Consider the following 11219-nt stretch of genomic DNA (forward strand, 5'->3'; position numbering starts at 1 on the left):
TGTGGAAGTTACACTTAAATATTTACAGGTGCTTACGTATTCATATATTATTTAGTAACCCATTACCACACTAGTAGGCGGAAATATAGCGCTGATCGCTTCGTCATTTTCTATGAGGATTCAGGTATGATCAAGGATAATGCCTATAATTTTCGTTGACGATCAGATAATAATTTTGGGGTGAGGTGGGCTGAAAACTTAATTTTTTATGTTTTTTTTTCGAGTCGATCTATAGGCCACAATTGAAAGCCGAACATCACAACACAACCGATGGTGAGGGGGATATGGACAAATAATTAGAAGGACTGTACTGAATATTAGTAATTTTCGGAAAATGTGTCAGTGTAAGGAAGAGGTGCTGCGTTGACCTCTAATCGCTCATGAGGGTGCAACTATCACGAAATATTGTCCAGGCTCGGAATATACGCAGAGAGTTATTCTTCCGTGGTAGTTGTGTAGGGTATCGTACGGTCGGCTCCGTTCGACTATGTTGTTCCGCTGACTTGTTTTAAAATAATATTTTTAATGCAGTAAACGATTGAAACATTTTCAGTTTTACTTCTGCATCGTAATTCGGTTCTAAAAACCCCCTAAATTTATTCGTTTCTACAAAATTTTCATTTTATATTTAGTTAAGAAAATTGATCAACATCATTGTCATGGTGTAGATCATTTTCGTCAATTGCAGGCCGGTATTCATGGTTAGGGGAATGACAGCGCCAATGGTTAGACCGCCAGCATTTTGAGACATCATTAACATCATCAGTAGCATTTTCCTCTCCGCCACCGGCAGTCTATACCAAATTACTTCCGTGTAACAGGAATCGATAAAGCCATCGTTCTGTAAAAAGAGAAATAAATAGCAAATAAAAAAATATATGAATAATAATTATTATTATATACACATATGCCTATAGGCTATTATTATTCTTTGTCTGCCGAATTTGACTCCTACCTGCATAGTTCTGTTTCGAATATACTTACGGATATTTCTATCACGGTACCCACACCACAATAGATATATAACATAATGAAGCAGTACACCAAATAGGTTTGGCCACCCGGCCATTTGCCCAATATCAGGCAGAACAAAGTGCATGCCAAGCTTAGAGAAATTGTTGCAAATTGTACCAAAATTACCCAAAAATAGTTGTCCTTAACGGTGGTTATGTATCTACGTGTATAATGGATTAATTTACATTACCACACCCCGCAACAATACCATCGCAAACCAAATTACCTCATATAATTTTGATGCCACCGAAGTATGTCCTTCAGCAATTCTCTACAATTTGGATGACCTTCGTCTACCGCTTCTAGTGCGACATTCAGATCATGAAATTTACACAATAAAATATCCTTGAACAGGGGCACATGACTAACCAAGGTAACGAAACAATTGTCCGCTGCAAAGTTGCCAAATGCTCCAAATAAAATACAACAACAATGCATAAAATTCATGATAATATAACCATGATTGGTGTTCGGATCGATGCCCGGCAAAAGGAATTGCATTACAAAGATTCGGCGATTAAAGACAATGCGATAGAAGGGCACTATTCCAATAACACCCACAATGACACCAGCATATAACACAGCCATCGATTTAATACATTTATCTACGGTATTTATGCTCTTGTTCAGGCATTTGCGATATTCCTCATGCTTACGATCGTATTCCATATAGATGTCTTCCACTTCGTAAAGTAATTCACACAGATATTTTTTATTCCAAATGGCATTCAAAAGTTTGCAATAGCCCTGGAAGAGAAATGAACCGCCCAACCCCCCAAACAAATGAAGGAAATTTGTGTTTTTCTATTAGCTACCCTCACCTGCACGGCACTACCAACCATACACAAGGCCTGCAACACATTGGTCCATTCTCCTTCCACATACAGATTCACATAGATCGTATAGCCAGTGAAGATATAAAACATATTTATGAACGCTATAACAATCCACGTCAGCAGATTCATTTTGTAATCCGGCTGCAGAATATCTGCACCACAAAATGCAGCGCAAATACGCAATAGGCGAATAATTACTTTGTAACGTTGCACCACTGTTCTGGCCATGTCGTATTCGCGTTAATGCAAAGGTTTGAATGTCAAAGAAGAGTGTGGCCGAAAATCAAAATTAGCCCTGCTTTCTGTGAAATAAACGGCAATTGTAATATTTGAGTGACAGCCTTTGATCTATCGATTTGATATGCGGTTGATGTGGTAATTACAGTATGATACAATTGCATACTAGTAAAATGAAAAAAATAAACCCTTTTCCTTTTTATCGTCCCTAGAGAAGGCAATTAATTCATTAGGGCCCACAGTTTGCCTATGGGAAACCCTCCCTCAGCTTTTTAGCATGCGCATTCGAGACACTCCTCAGTTCATCTATTAAAAAAAAAAACCCTTTCATCTGACTGGGAGACTCTAGTTTATACCAAATGACTTGAGTGTAGCAGGAATCGATGAAGCCATCATTCTGAAAAGTGGTAAAAATAAATTAATGATTACAATATTTTCTTTCTATTTTTCAATCCCCGGAGTTTTTTAATGGTCCCACAAAGAATATATCTTATATGTGTATCATGTATCCTTCATGTTCTAGTTGGTCGTAGCTTGCGACGACCCTGATCCTTTGACCACTGTGAACAGGCCACAGTATATGTACAACATCATAAAACAGTAACACAGATATGTCACACCTCCCGGCCATGTACCCAAAAGTAAACAGAATAGAGTTGAGGCGATACTCAAGCCAAATGTCACCATTTCGACCAACAGGACCCAAAAGTAATTAGACTTAACAGTTGCGATATATCTAAAAAAACACAAAAAAAAACATTAAGGAAAGTAGTAAAGTCGGACGGGGCCGACTATATGATACCCTTCACCAAATTTCGTGCAAATCGAACTTTATATAGGGACTTTGGTGCATCATTTACATTAATTACTTTAGTTGACTATTTACCTAAAATCGGGCGATCTGAACCGATTATCACGAAACTCTGCACACATCATTCTAGACTCAATTCAGTACGTTGTGCTAAATTTCGTGCAAATCAAAGGCTATATAGGGACTTTGGTGCACCATTTATATAAAATCGGACGAAAATATATATGGGAGGTATATCTAAATCTGATCCGATTTTCACGAAACTCAACACACATCTTTCTAGATTTAATTCAGTACGTTGTGCTAAATTTCATGAAAATCGAAGGATATATAGGCACCTGGGTGCACTATTTACCTAAAATCGGACGAAAATATATATGGCAGCTATATCTACGTCTGAACCGATTTTTCCCAATTTCAATGGGATTCGTCCTTGGGCCAAATAAATGAGCTGTGTCAAATTTCATCTAATTCGAATCAAAAATGCGACCTGTACTTTGTTTAAAATTTAACATGGACAGACGGACGGACGGACATGCATAAATCGACTTAAAAAGTGATTCTATGCATATTCTCCAAAGGGACCATGTGTCTATGTCGTTTGCTTTTGCAACTTACAAACATATGCACAAATGCATAATACCCTGTACCACAATGTGGTGAAGAGTATTCAAATCCACGTATTCATATCCTACACAACTATCTTGTCAGGGTATTATAGCTTTGTACAGTTTGAATAGTTGGTAACGCCGCAAAATATTGTTCATAGACCCACCTTTATGTATACCCATCGTTATATCTCGACTAGCTGAGTCGATCTACACATGTGTGTCCGTCCGTCTGTCCATTATAATTTGTAAACACGATACAGGCCACAGTTATGGACCAATCTTCACGAAATTTTGCGTGTAGGATGGATTCTGGTCAATGAAGACCCCTATTATTTATGGCAAAGATCGATTAATATTTCGGGGACGAAATGGACAAAAAACTTTAATTTTGTCTGAGTTTCTTGTCGTTCCAGAGGCCGCAATTATGACCTGAACATTGAGAAGGGGAAATTTTACATGGAGAAGGGGATCTGGCCAAAGAATAAGCATGCCTTTATTGATAAAGATCAGTTAAAATTTAGCGGGTCAAATAGACCCTGACTTTTGTGTGAAAAATGACAAAATTTTCTATTATATTTCGTATATATTTACTCCCGAAGAAGAGAGACCCGAGAAGTTGTTAGTATATCCAAGAGGAGTGGTTGACCTTTAAATTGATACCAATTATATCGTCGTATGTACTCGGATGTGGGAGTTACACTGAAATATTTACAGGTGCTTACCTATTCATATATTATTTAGTAACCCATTACCACACTAGAGGGCGGAAATATAGCGTTGATCGCTTCGACATTTTCTATGAGGATTCAGGTATGATCAAGGATAATGCCTATAATTTTCGTTGACGATCAGATAATAATTTTGGGGTGAGGTGGGCTGAAAACTTAATTTGTGTATGTTCTTTTTCGAGTCGATCTATAGGCCACAATTGAAAGCCGAACATCACAGCACAACCGATGGTGAGGGGGATATGGACAAATAATTAGAAGGACTGTACTGAATATTAGTAATATTCGGAAAATGTGTCAGTGTAAGGAAGAGGTACTGTGTTGACCTCTAATCGCTCATGAGGGTGCAACTATCACGAAATATTGCCCAGGCTCGGAATATCCGCAGAGAGTTATTCTTCCGTGGTAGTTGTGTAGGGTATCGTACGGTCGTTCGACTCCGTTCGACTATACTTTTCCGCTCACTTGTTTTTAAAATAATATTTTTAAACCAGGGAACGATGGAAGCATTTTCTGCTTTACTTCTGCAACGTAAATTGGTTCTAAAAACCCTCTAAATTTATTCGTTTCTACAAAATTTTCATTTTATATTTAGTTAAGAAAATTGATCAACATCATTGTCATGGTGTAGATCATTTTCGTCAATTGCAGGCCGGTATTCATGGTTAGGGGAATGACAGCGCCAATGGTTAGACCGCCAGCATTTTGAGACATCATTAACATCATCAGTAGCATTTTCCTCTCCGCCACCGGTAGTCTATACCAAATTACTTCCGTATAACAGGAATCGATAAAGCCATCGTTCTAGAAAATAAAAAAAAAAAAAATTAAAAATAAATAATTAAATGTTAATTTGTTTAATTATATGAATTATTCGTATCTGTTGCGAATATCTGCACTTACGGATATCTCAATCATAGTACCCAGACAACAGTAAACATGTAACATTATGAAGCAATAAGCCAAATAAGTTTGACCTCCCGGCCATTTACCCAATATCAAGCAGAACAAAGTGCAGGCCAAGCTTAGAGTCATGGTTGCAAACTGCACCATAATTACCCAGAAATAGTTTTCCTTTACGGTGCTTATGTATCTACAGGCAAAATGTAAAAAGGGATAACTAATATTTTCACACAAAAATAAGAGAACACAACCAAATTACCTCATATAATGTTGATGCCATTGCAGTATATCCTTTAGTAATTCTCTACAATTTTGATGGCCTTCGTTCTCATCGCCATCGCCATCATCATCATCATCGGCTTTTAGTTTGACATTCAGATCATGAAATTTACACAATAAAATATCCTTGAACAAGGGCACATGACTAACCAGGGTAAAGAAACAACTATCCGCAGCAAAATTGCCAAAGGCTCCAAAGAAAATACAACAACAATGCATAAAATTCATAATAATAAAACCATGATTGGTGTTCGGATCGATGCCCGGCAAAAGGAATTGCATAACAAAGACCCGCCGATTATAGAAAAGTCGAAAGAATGGCATTACCCCAATAACTCCAACAAGGAGACCTGCATAGACAACAGCCATGGATTTTATACATTTATCCACGGTATTAATGCTTTTGTTCAGACATTTGCGATATTCAACATGCTTCCGATCGTATTCCTCATAGATGGCCTCCAGAGTGCTAAGTAATTCAATTAAATATTTTTTATTCCAAATGGCATTCAAAAGTTTGCAAAAGCCCTGGAACGGAGAAACGGACCTCCAATGAAAGACATTTTATATGTTTCTATTCTCACCTGCACGGCACTACCCACCATACACAGGGCCTGCAGGACATTGGTCCATTCGCCTTCGACATACAGATTTACATAAATCGTATAGCCAGTAAATATATAAAAGAGATTTATGAAGGCGATAACAATCCACGTCAGCAGATTGACTTTATATTCCGGATCTAGGACATCTGCACCGCACAATGCCGAACACAGACGCAATATTCGAATAAGTAGTTTATAACGTTCTAGCACCGTTCTGGCCATGTCGTATTCGTGTTCCGTTTTAAGGCTAAACTTTAAATGCCAAGCGAACAGTGTTTGGCCGAAAAACAATTAGTCGGGAATTGACGCAAAACTAAAAATTTAATTGCAAATATATCTGACTGACAGCCTTTGATCGAACCGCCTGACATATGGATGATATGATAATTAGAAGATAATTTTGTTGCAAAAAAAAAAAAAAAAAAAAAATTGGGAAAAAAGCCTACGCTTGGTTAAATATTTAAAATAATATATATATATATATATATATATTTCAAGTGCTTGGTTAAGGCGTGGATTTTTTAAAGAACATTTTTTTCAAGTAGCCACCAAGGCGTGGATTTTTTAAAGAACATTTTTTTCAAGTAGCCACCAAGGCGTGGATTTTTTAAAGAATATTTTTTTCAAGTAGCCACCAAGGCGTAGATTTTTTAAAGAATATTTTTTTCAAGTAGCCACCAAGGCGTGGATTTTTTAAAGAATATTTTTTTGCAAGTAGCCCAGAAGGCGTGGACTTTTTAAAGAATTTTTTTTTAAAAAGGCGTGGATTTTTTTGTAGAGGCGTGGATTTTTTAAAGAATTTTTTTTTTCAAGAAAGCCAGTAAGGCGTGGATTTTTTAAAGAAGCAGTAGCCTTGAAGGCGTGGCTTTTTAAAGAATTTTTTTTTTAAAAAACCAAGGCGTGGATTTTTTAAAGAATTTTTTTTTTCAAGTAGCCACCAAGGCGTGGATTTTTTAAAGAATTTTTTTTTTCAAGTAGCCACCAAGGCGTGGATTTTTTAAAGAATATTTTTTTCAAGTAATATAAAGAATATTTTTTTCAAGTAGCCCAGAAGGCGTGGATTTTTTAAAGAATATTTTTTTCAAGTAGCCACCAAGGCGTGGATTTTTTAAAGAATATTTTTTTCAAGTAGCCACCAAGTCGTGGATTTTTTTTAAAGAATATTTTTTTCAAGTAGCCACCAAGGCGTGGATTTTTTAAAGAATATTTTTTTCAAGTAGCCACCAAGGCGTGGATTTTTTAAAGAATATTTTTTTCAAGTAGCCACCAAGGCGTGGATTTTTTAAAGAATTTTTTTTTTCAAGTAGCCACCAAGGCGTGGATTTTTTAAAGAATATTTTTTTCAAGTCTTCAAAAACAAGGCGTGGATTTTTTAAAGAATATTTTTTTCAAGTCTTCAGAACAAGGCGTGGATTTTTTAAAGAATATTTTTTTCAAGTAGCCACCAAGGCGTGGATTTTTTAAAGAATATTTTTTTCAAGTAGCCACCAAGGCGTGGATTTTTTAAAGAATATTTTTTTCAAGTAGCCCAGAAGGTGTGGATTTTTTAATAGTAGCCCATATTTTTTACTTTTTATAGTGGAATATAGGACATAAATCGGGGTTTATAATATTTTTAGAAGACCAAAAGGTCATCTATTTTTATTTAAGCATTTTATTAAAGAAATTATTTCACTAAGAATTAAGGACATATTATTCGATTAGTCAATAAAATTGATCAACATCATTGTCATGGTGTAAATCATCTTCGTTAATTGTAGACCGGTATTCATGGTAAGGGGTATGACCGCCCCAACGGTTAGTCCTCCGGTTTTTTGTGTCATCATTAACATCATACGGAGCATTTTTCTCTCGGCCACTGGCAGTTTATACCAAATGACTTGAGTGTAACAGAAATCGATGAAGTCATCGTTCTGCAAAATGGGAAAAAATGAATTATTTTTGTTTAAAATTAAAATTTAAAACAAATATATATATATATATATATATCCTTCTGGGCAACTTGAAAAAAGAAATATTCTTAAAAAAATATTCTTAAAAATATTCTTAAAAAATATTCTTTAGAAATCCTTGTAAAAAGGTCCTACAGAGTCGTAAAACATTTTCTGGCCTTGAGCTTGCCTATAAAGACTCACTGACTTACATCTGGACTACAAAGACTCCCTGACATGCAAGGCGCAGTCTATGACTCTTTGATCTACATGCTGTCTACAAAGCATCTATGGCCTGCAGGACACCTATAAAGTCTCCCGGGCCTTCGACTCGTCTATAAAGACTGGTTGGCTTCGTCTTCTTTAAAGATTGGTTAGCCTTCAGCTCTTTCGTTCGTCTATAAAGACACCCTTATTTTCAGCATGTCTATAGAAAACTCTAGACATTCAGATCATCTGTAGAAGCCCATTGACCTTTTTGTTTGTCTATAAAAAATCCGTCGCCTATTAAGACTTCAACTCGTCCGTAGGGTCAACCTTACCTCACCTCGTCTATAAGGACTGCCTGGCCATTAGCCATCTATGAAAGACTCCAGGCCTACAGCTCGTCTACAGAAGTCTCTCTGAGTCTCTCTGCAGGTCGCCTATTAAATCTCCTTGGCCTTCAACTAGTTTTTGGAAGACTACCTGCCTGCAGCACAACTGTAAATGAGTCAGCTTGTCCATAAACATGTCCTGGCCTTCAGCTCGTCTATAAGTCTTGTGGGCTACTAGAAGAAATATTGTTTAAAAAAATACAAGCCTTGTTGGTAAGCAGAAAAAGTATTCTCTAAAAATTCCACGCCTGGTTGGCAACTAGAAAAAATATTCGTTTAAAAAATCTATGCCTTCTAGGCTATCTGAAAAAAAAAAACAAATATTCTTTAAAAAATCCACGCCTCTGCAGAACCTTGGAAAAATATCCTGATCTTGTATCTTCAACTATACTCACAGTCACTTCAACCACTGTGCCCAGGCCACAGTAAATGTACAACATCATAAAACAGTAACACAAATACGTAAGACCTCCCGGCCATGTACCCAAAAGTAAACAGAAGAGAGTCGAAGCAATGCTCAAACCAAATGTTACCATTTCGACCAATAGAACCCAGAAGTAATTATCCTTAACAGTGGTGATATATCTAACAAAGAGAAAAACGAATTTTATTCCCATATTTTTTTGTTCACAACTCCCCACCCTCACCTCATGTACTTTTGATGCCATTGAAAGATGTCTCGGAGCAACGTTTTATAATCTCTGGGCTCCCTTTCTTTATTCTCCTCCTCCTCCTCAAGCAGATCATTTAAATCATGAAATTTACATGATAAAATATCCTTGAACAGTGGAAAATGACTGACAAAGGTGAAGAAACACAAATCGGCTGCAAAATTTCCAAATGCTCCAAATATTATACAAATGCAATGCATACAATTCATAATTATGTAACCATATTCGGTATTCGGATCTATGCCGGGCAACAAAAATTGCATTACAAAAACCCGTTGATTGTGGACGAGGCGATAGAATGGCACCACACCAATTATACCAACTACCACGGCGACATGGGAGATAGCCATGAATTTGATACATTTCACCGATAGGTTAATACTCTTCTGCAGGCATTCGCGATATTCATCATGCTTCTGAACATATTCGACATACATCTCACGCAATTCATCGACCAAATATCGTAATGCGTCCTTATTCCAAATGGCATTCAACAACTTGCAATAACCCTGCAAAAATTATTCAAATTTATTATTTCCCAGACTCCAGGATTTACTTCAGGGGATTTCGACCCACCTGCAAGGCACTACCCAAAAAACAGACAATCTGCAGCATAAGGGTCCAATCTCGTTCGATATAAAGATTCACATAGAGCGTATAGCCAGTAAAGGCAAAATATAAATTTATAAATGTCATAACAATCCATGTCAGGATGTTCATCTTGTAGGCGGGATTAAAAACATTCGCTCCACATACACCCGAACAGATTTTTATTAGACGCACAATTGCCTCATAACTGTCGACCACGTTCTTAGACATATTTTGTATTTTTTGGAAATCTCAAATTTCAAAATTCCCGAACTAATTCACATCGATGTAAGGCGTAGAGAACAAAACTGAATTATCGGCAGTATGTGAGAATATGCAATACCGCAAGAGGGGCAGAACATTTCGCAATAATTAGACCATCATGAATTTTTAACACCAAAATGTTGGCCATACTTTTTTGACATCTACAATTCAGGGTCAATACTTAATTATGCGGATTAAAAAAACAAATAGTATTTAAAATAATGTTAATCGTCCTCTAATGGTTTCGATTCCCAGGGGAAAATACCAAATGAAACTGCTTGGTTGGTTAATTGATTCACTTTGATATATATTTTTTTTTTAAATCTACGGCTACACGAACAAAATATTTTTTTACAAAATCCACGCCTCAGTGGTACCTTAAACAAATTTGTAGAAAATAGAAGCTTTGTCAGAATACATAATATCTCATGCCAGATCGTGCTCCCTTGAGCACACCAAGTTTACTCCAGAAAATTAATCAACATCATTGTCATGGTGTAGATCGTCTTGGTCAATTGTAGACCGGTATTCATGGTTAGCGGTATAACGGAACCAATTGTTAGGCCACCGGTATTTTGAGCCATCATCAGCATAATTTGTAACATTTTTTTCTCGGTTGCCGGAAGTTTATACCACATGACCTCGGTGTAACAGCATTCGATAATGTCATCATTCTGTAAGTGGACAAAATAAAATTACATCCTGTAAAGATTTCTGGGAAGTCAGTGAATCTATAAAAAATAGTATGTCCTTTAGTTTTCGGATATAAAACCCCCTCCTCACCCTCCAGCTTTCATATAAAGGCTCTCTGACTTTCATTTTCTCCATAATGGAGTCCTTGCCTATAAAGACTCTCTGACTTGCATCTAGACTACAAAGACTCCGTGACATGCAACCCGCAGTCTATGACTCTTTAACTTACAGGCTGTCTACAAAGCTTCTATGACCTGCAGGATGCCTATAAAGTCTCCCGGGCCTTCGACTCGTGTATAAACACGGGTTGGCCTCGTCTTCTTTAAAGATTGGTTAGCCTTCATCTCTATAGAAAACTCTAGACATTCAGATCATCCCTGGTCTTTCGTTCGTCTGATTTTCAGCATGTCTATAGACAACTCTAGGCTTTCAGACTTTCCTTGCTTAAGTTC

At 36.8% G+C, this 11219-nt stretch overlaps 3 protein-coding genes across 3 annotated transcripts; all 3 read right to left on the reverse strand.

The window, feature by feature from the left end:
- Positions 1–628: 628 nt before the first annotated feature.
- Positions 629–2078, reverse strand: LOC133330889 (odorant receptor 67d-like). The gene is made up of 4 exons (XM_061539291.1): positions 1836–2078; positions 1241–1761; positions 985–1174; positions 629–841 (listed from the first exon to the last, which is right to left on the reverse strand). The coding sequence occupies exons 1-4, from the start codon at positions 2076–2078 to the stop codon at positions 629–631; spliced, it is 1167 nt and encodes a 388-aa protein (XP_061395275.1).
- A 2750-nt stretch (positions 2079–4828) lies between these two features.
- On the reverse strand, positions 4829–6246 carry LOC133330887 (odorant receptor 67d-like). Its single transcript, XM_061539288.1, has 4 exons — positions 6004–6246; positions 5400–5947; positions 5141–5330; positions 4829–5041 (listed from the first exon to the last, which is right to left on the reverse strand). Exons 1-4 carry the CDS (start codon positions 6244–6246, stop codon positions 4829–4831), a joined length of 1194 nt encoding a protein of 397 aa, XP_061395272.1.
- Positions 6247–7724: 1478 nt separating this feature from the next.
- LOC133330888 (odorant receptor 67d-like) lies at positions 7725–10041 on the reverse strand. Its single transcript, XM_061539289.1, has 4 exons — positions 9799–10041; positions 9199–9731; positions 8947–9136; positions 7725–7937 (listed from the first exon to the last, which is right to left on the reverse strand). The coding sequence occupies exons 1-4, from the start codon at positions 10039–10041 to the stop codon at positions 7725–7727; spliced, it is 1179 nt and encodes a 392-aa protein (XP_061395273.1).
- Between the last annotated feature and the right edge of the window lie 1178 nt (positions 10042–11219).

This window comes from Musca vetustissima, unplaced genomic scaffold (genome assembly GCF_032173495.1).
Source record: "Musca vetustissima isolate MV318-11 ecotype Yass unplaced genomic scaffold, APGP_CSIRO_Mvet_v1 utg69455, whole genome shotgun sequence".
NCBI lineage: Eukaryota > Metazoa > Arthropoda > Insecta > Diptera > Muscidae > Musca > Musca vetustissima.

Bases quoted from the DNA above. Each gene is read 5' to 3' on its own strand.
- LOC133330887 (XM_061539288.1), bottom strand. From the start codon at position 6,246: ATGGCCAGAACGGTGCTAGAACGTTATAAACTACTTATTCGAATATTG. The intron at 5,948-6,003 runs GTGAGAATAGAA...TCTCCGTTCCAG, and splicing joins TGGTGGGTAGTGCCGTGCAG to GGCTTTTGCAAACTTTTGAA. The intron at 5,042-5,140 runs GTAAGTGCAGAT...TTTATTTTCTAG, and splicing joins GTACTATGATTGAGATATCC to AACGATGGCTTTATCGATTC.
- LOC133330888 (XM_061539289.1), bottom strand. From the start codon at position 10,041: ATGTCTAAGAACGTGGTCGACAGTTATGAGGCAATTGTGCGTCTAATA. The intron at 9,137-9,198 runs GTGAGGGTGGGG...TCTCTTTGTTAG, and splicing joins TGGCATCAAAAGTACATGAG to ATATATCACCACTGTTAAGG. The intron at 7,938-8,946 runs GTGAGTATAGTT...CCCATTTTGCAG, and splicing joins GCACAGTGGTTGAAGTGACT to AACGATGACTTCATCGATTT.
- LOC133330889 (XM_061539291.1), bottom strand. From the start codon at position 2,078: ATGGCCAGAACAGTGGTGCAACGTTACAAAGTAATTATTCGCCTATTG. The intron at 1,762-1,835 runs GTGAGGGTAGCT...TTTCTCTTCCAG, and splicing joins TGGTTGGTAGTGCCGTGCAG to GGCTATTGCAAACTTTTGAA. The intron at 1,175-1,240 runs GTAATTTGGTTT...TTATACACGTAG, and splicing joins TGGCATCAAAATTATATGAG to ATACATAACCACCGTTAAGG.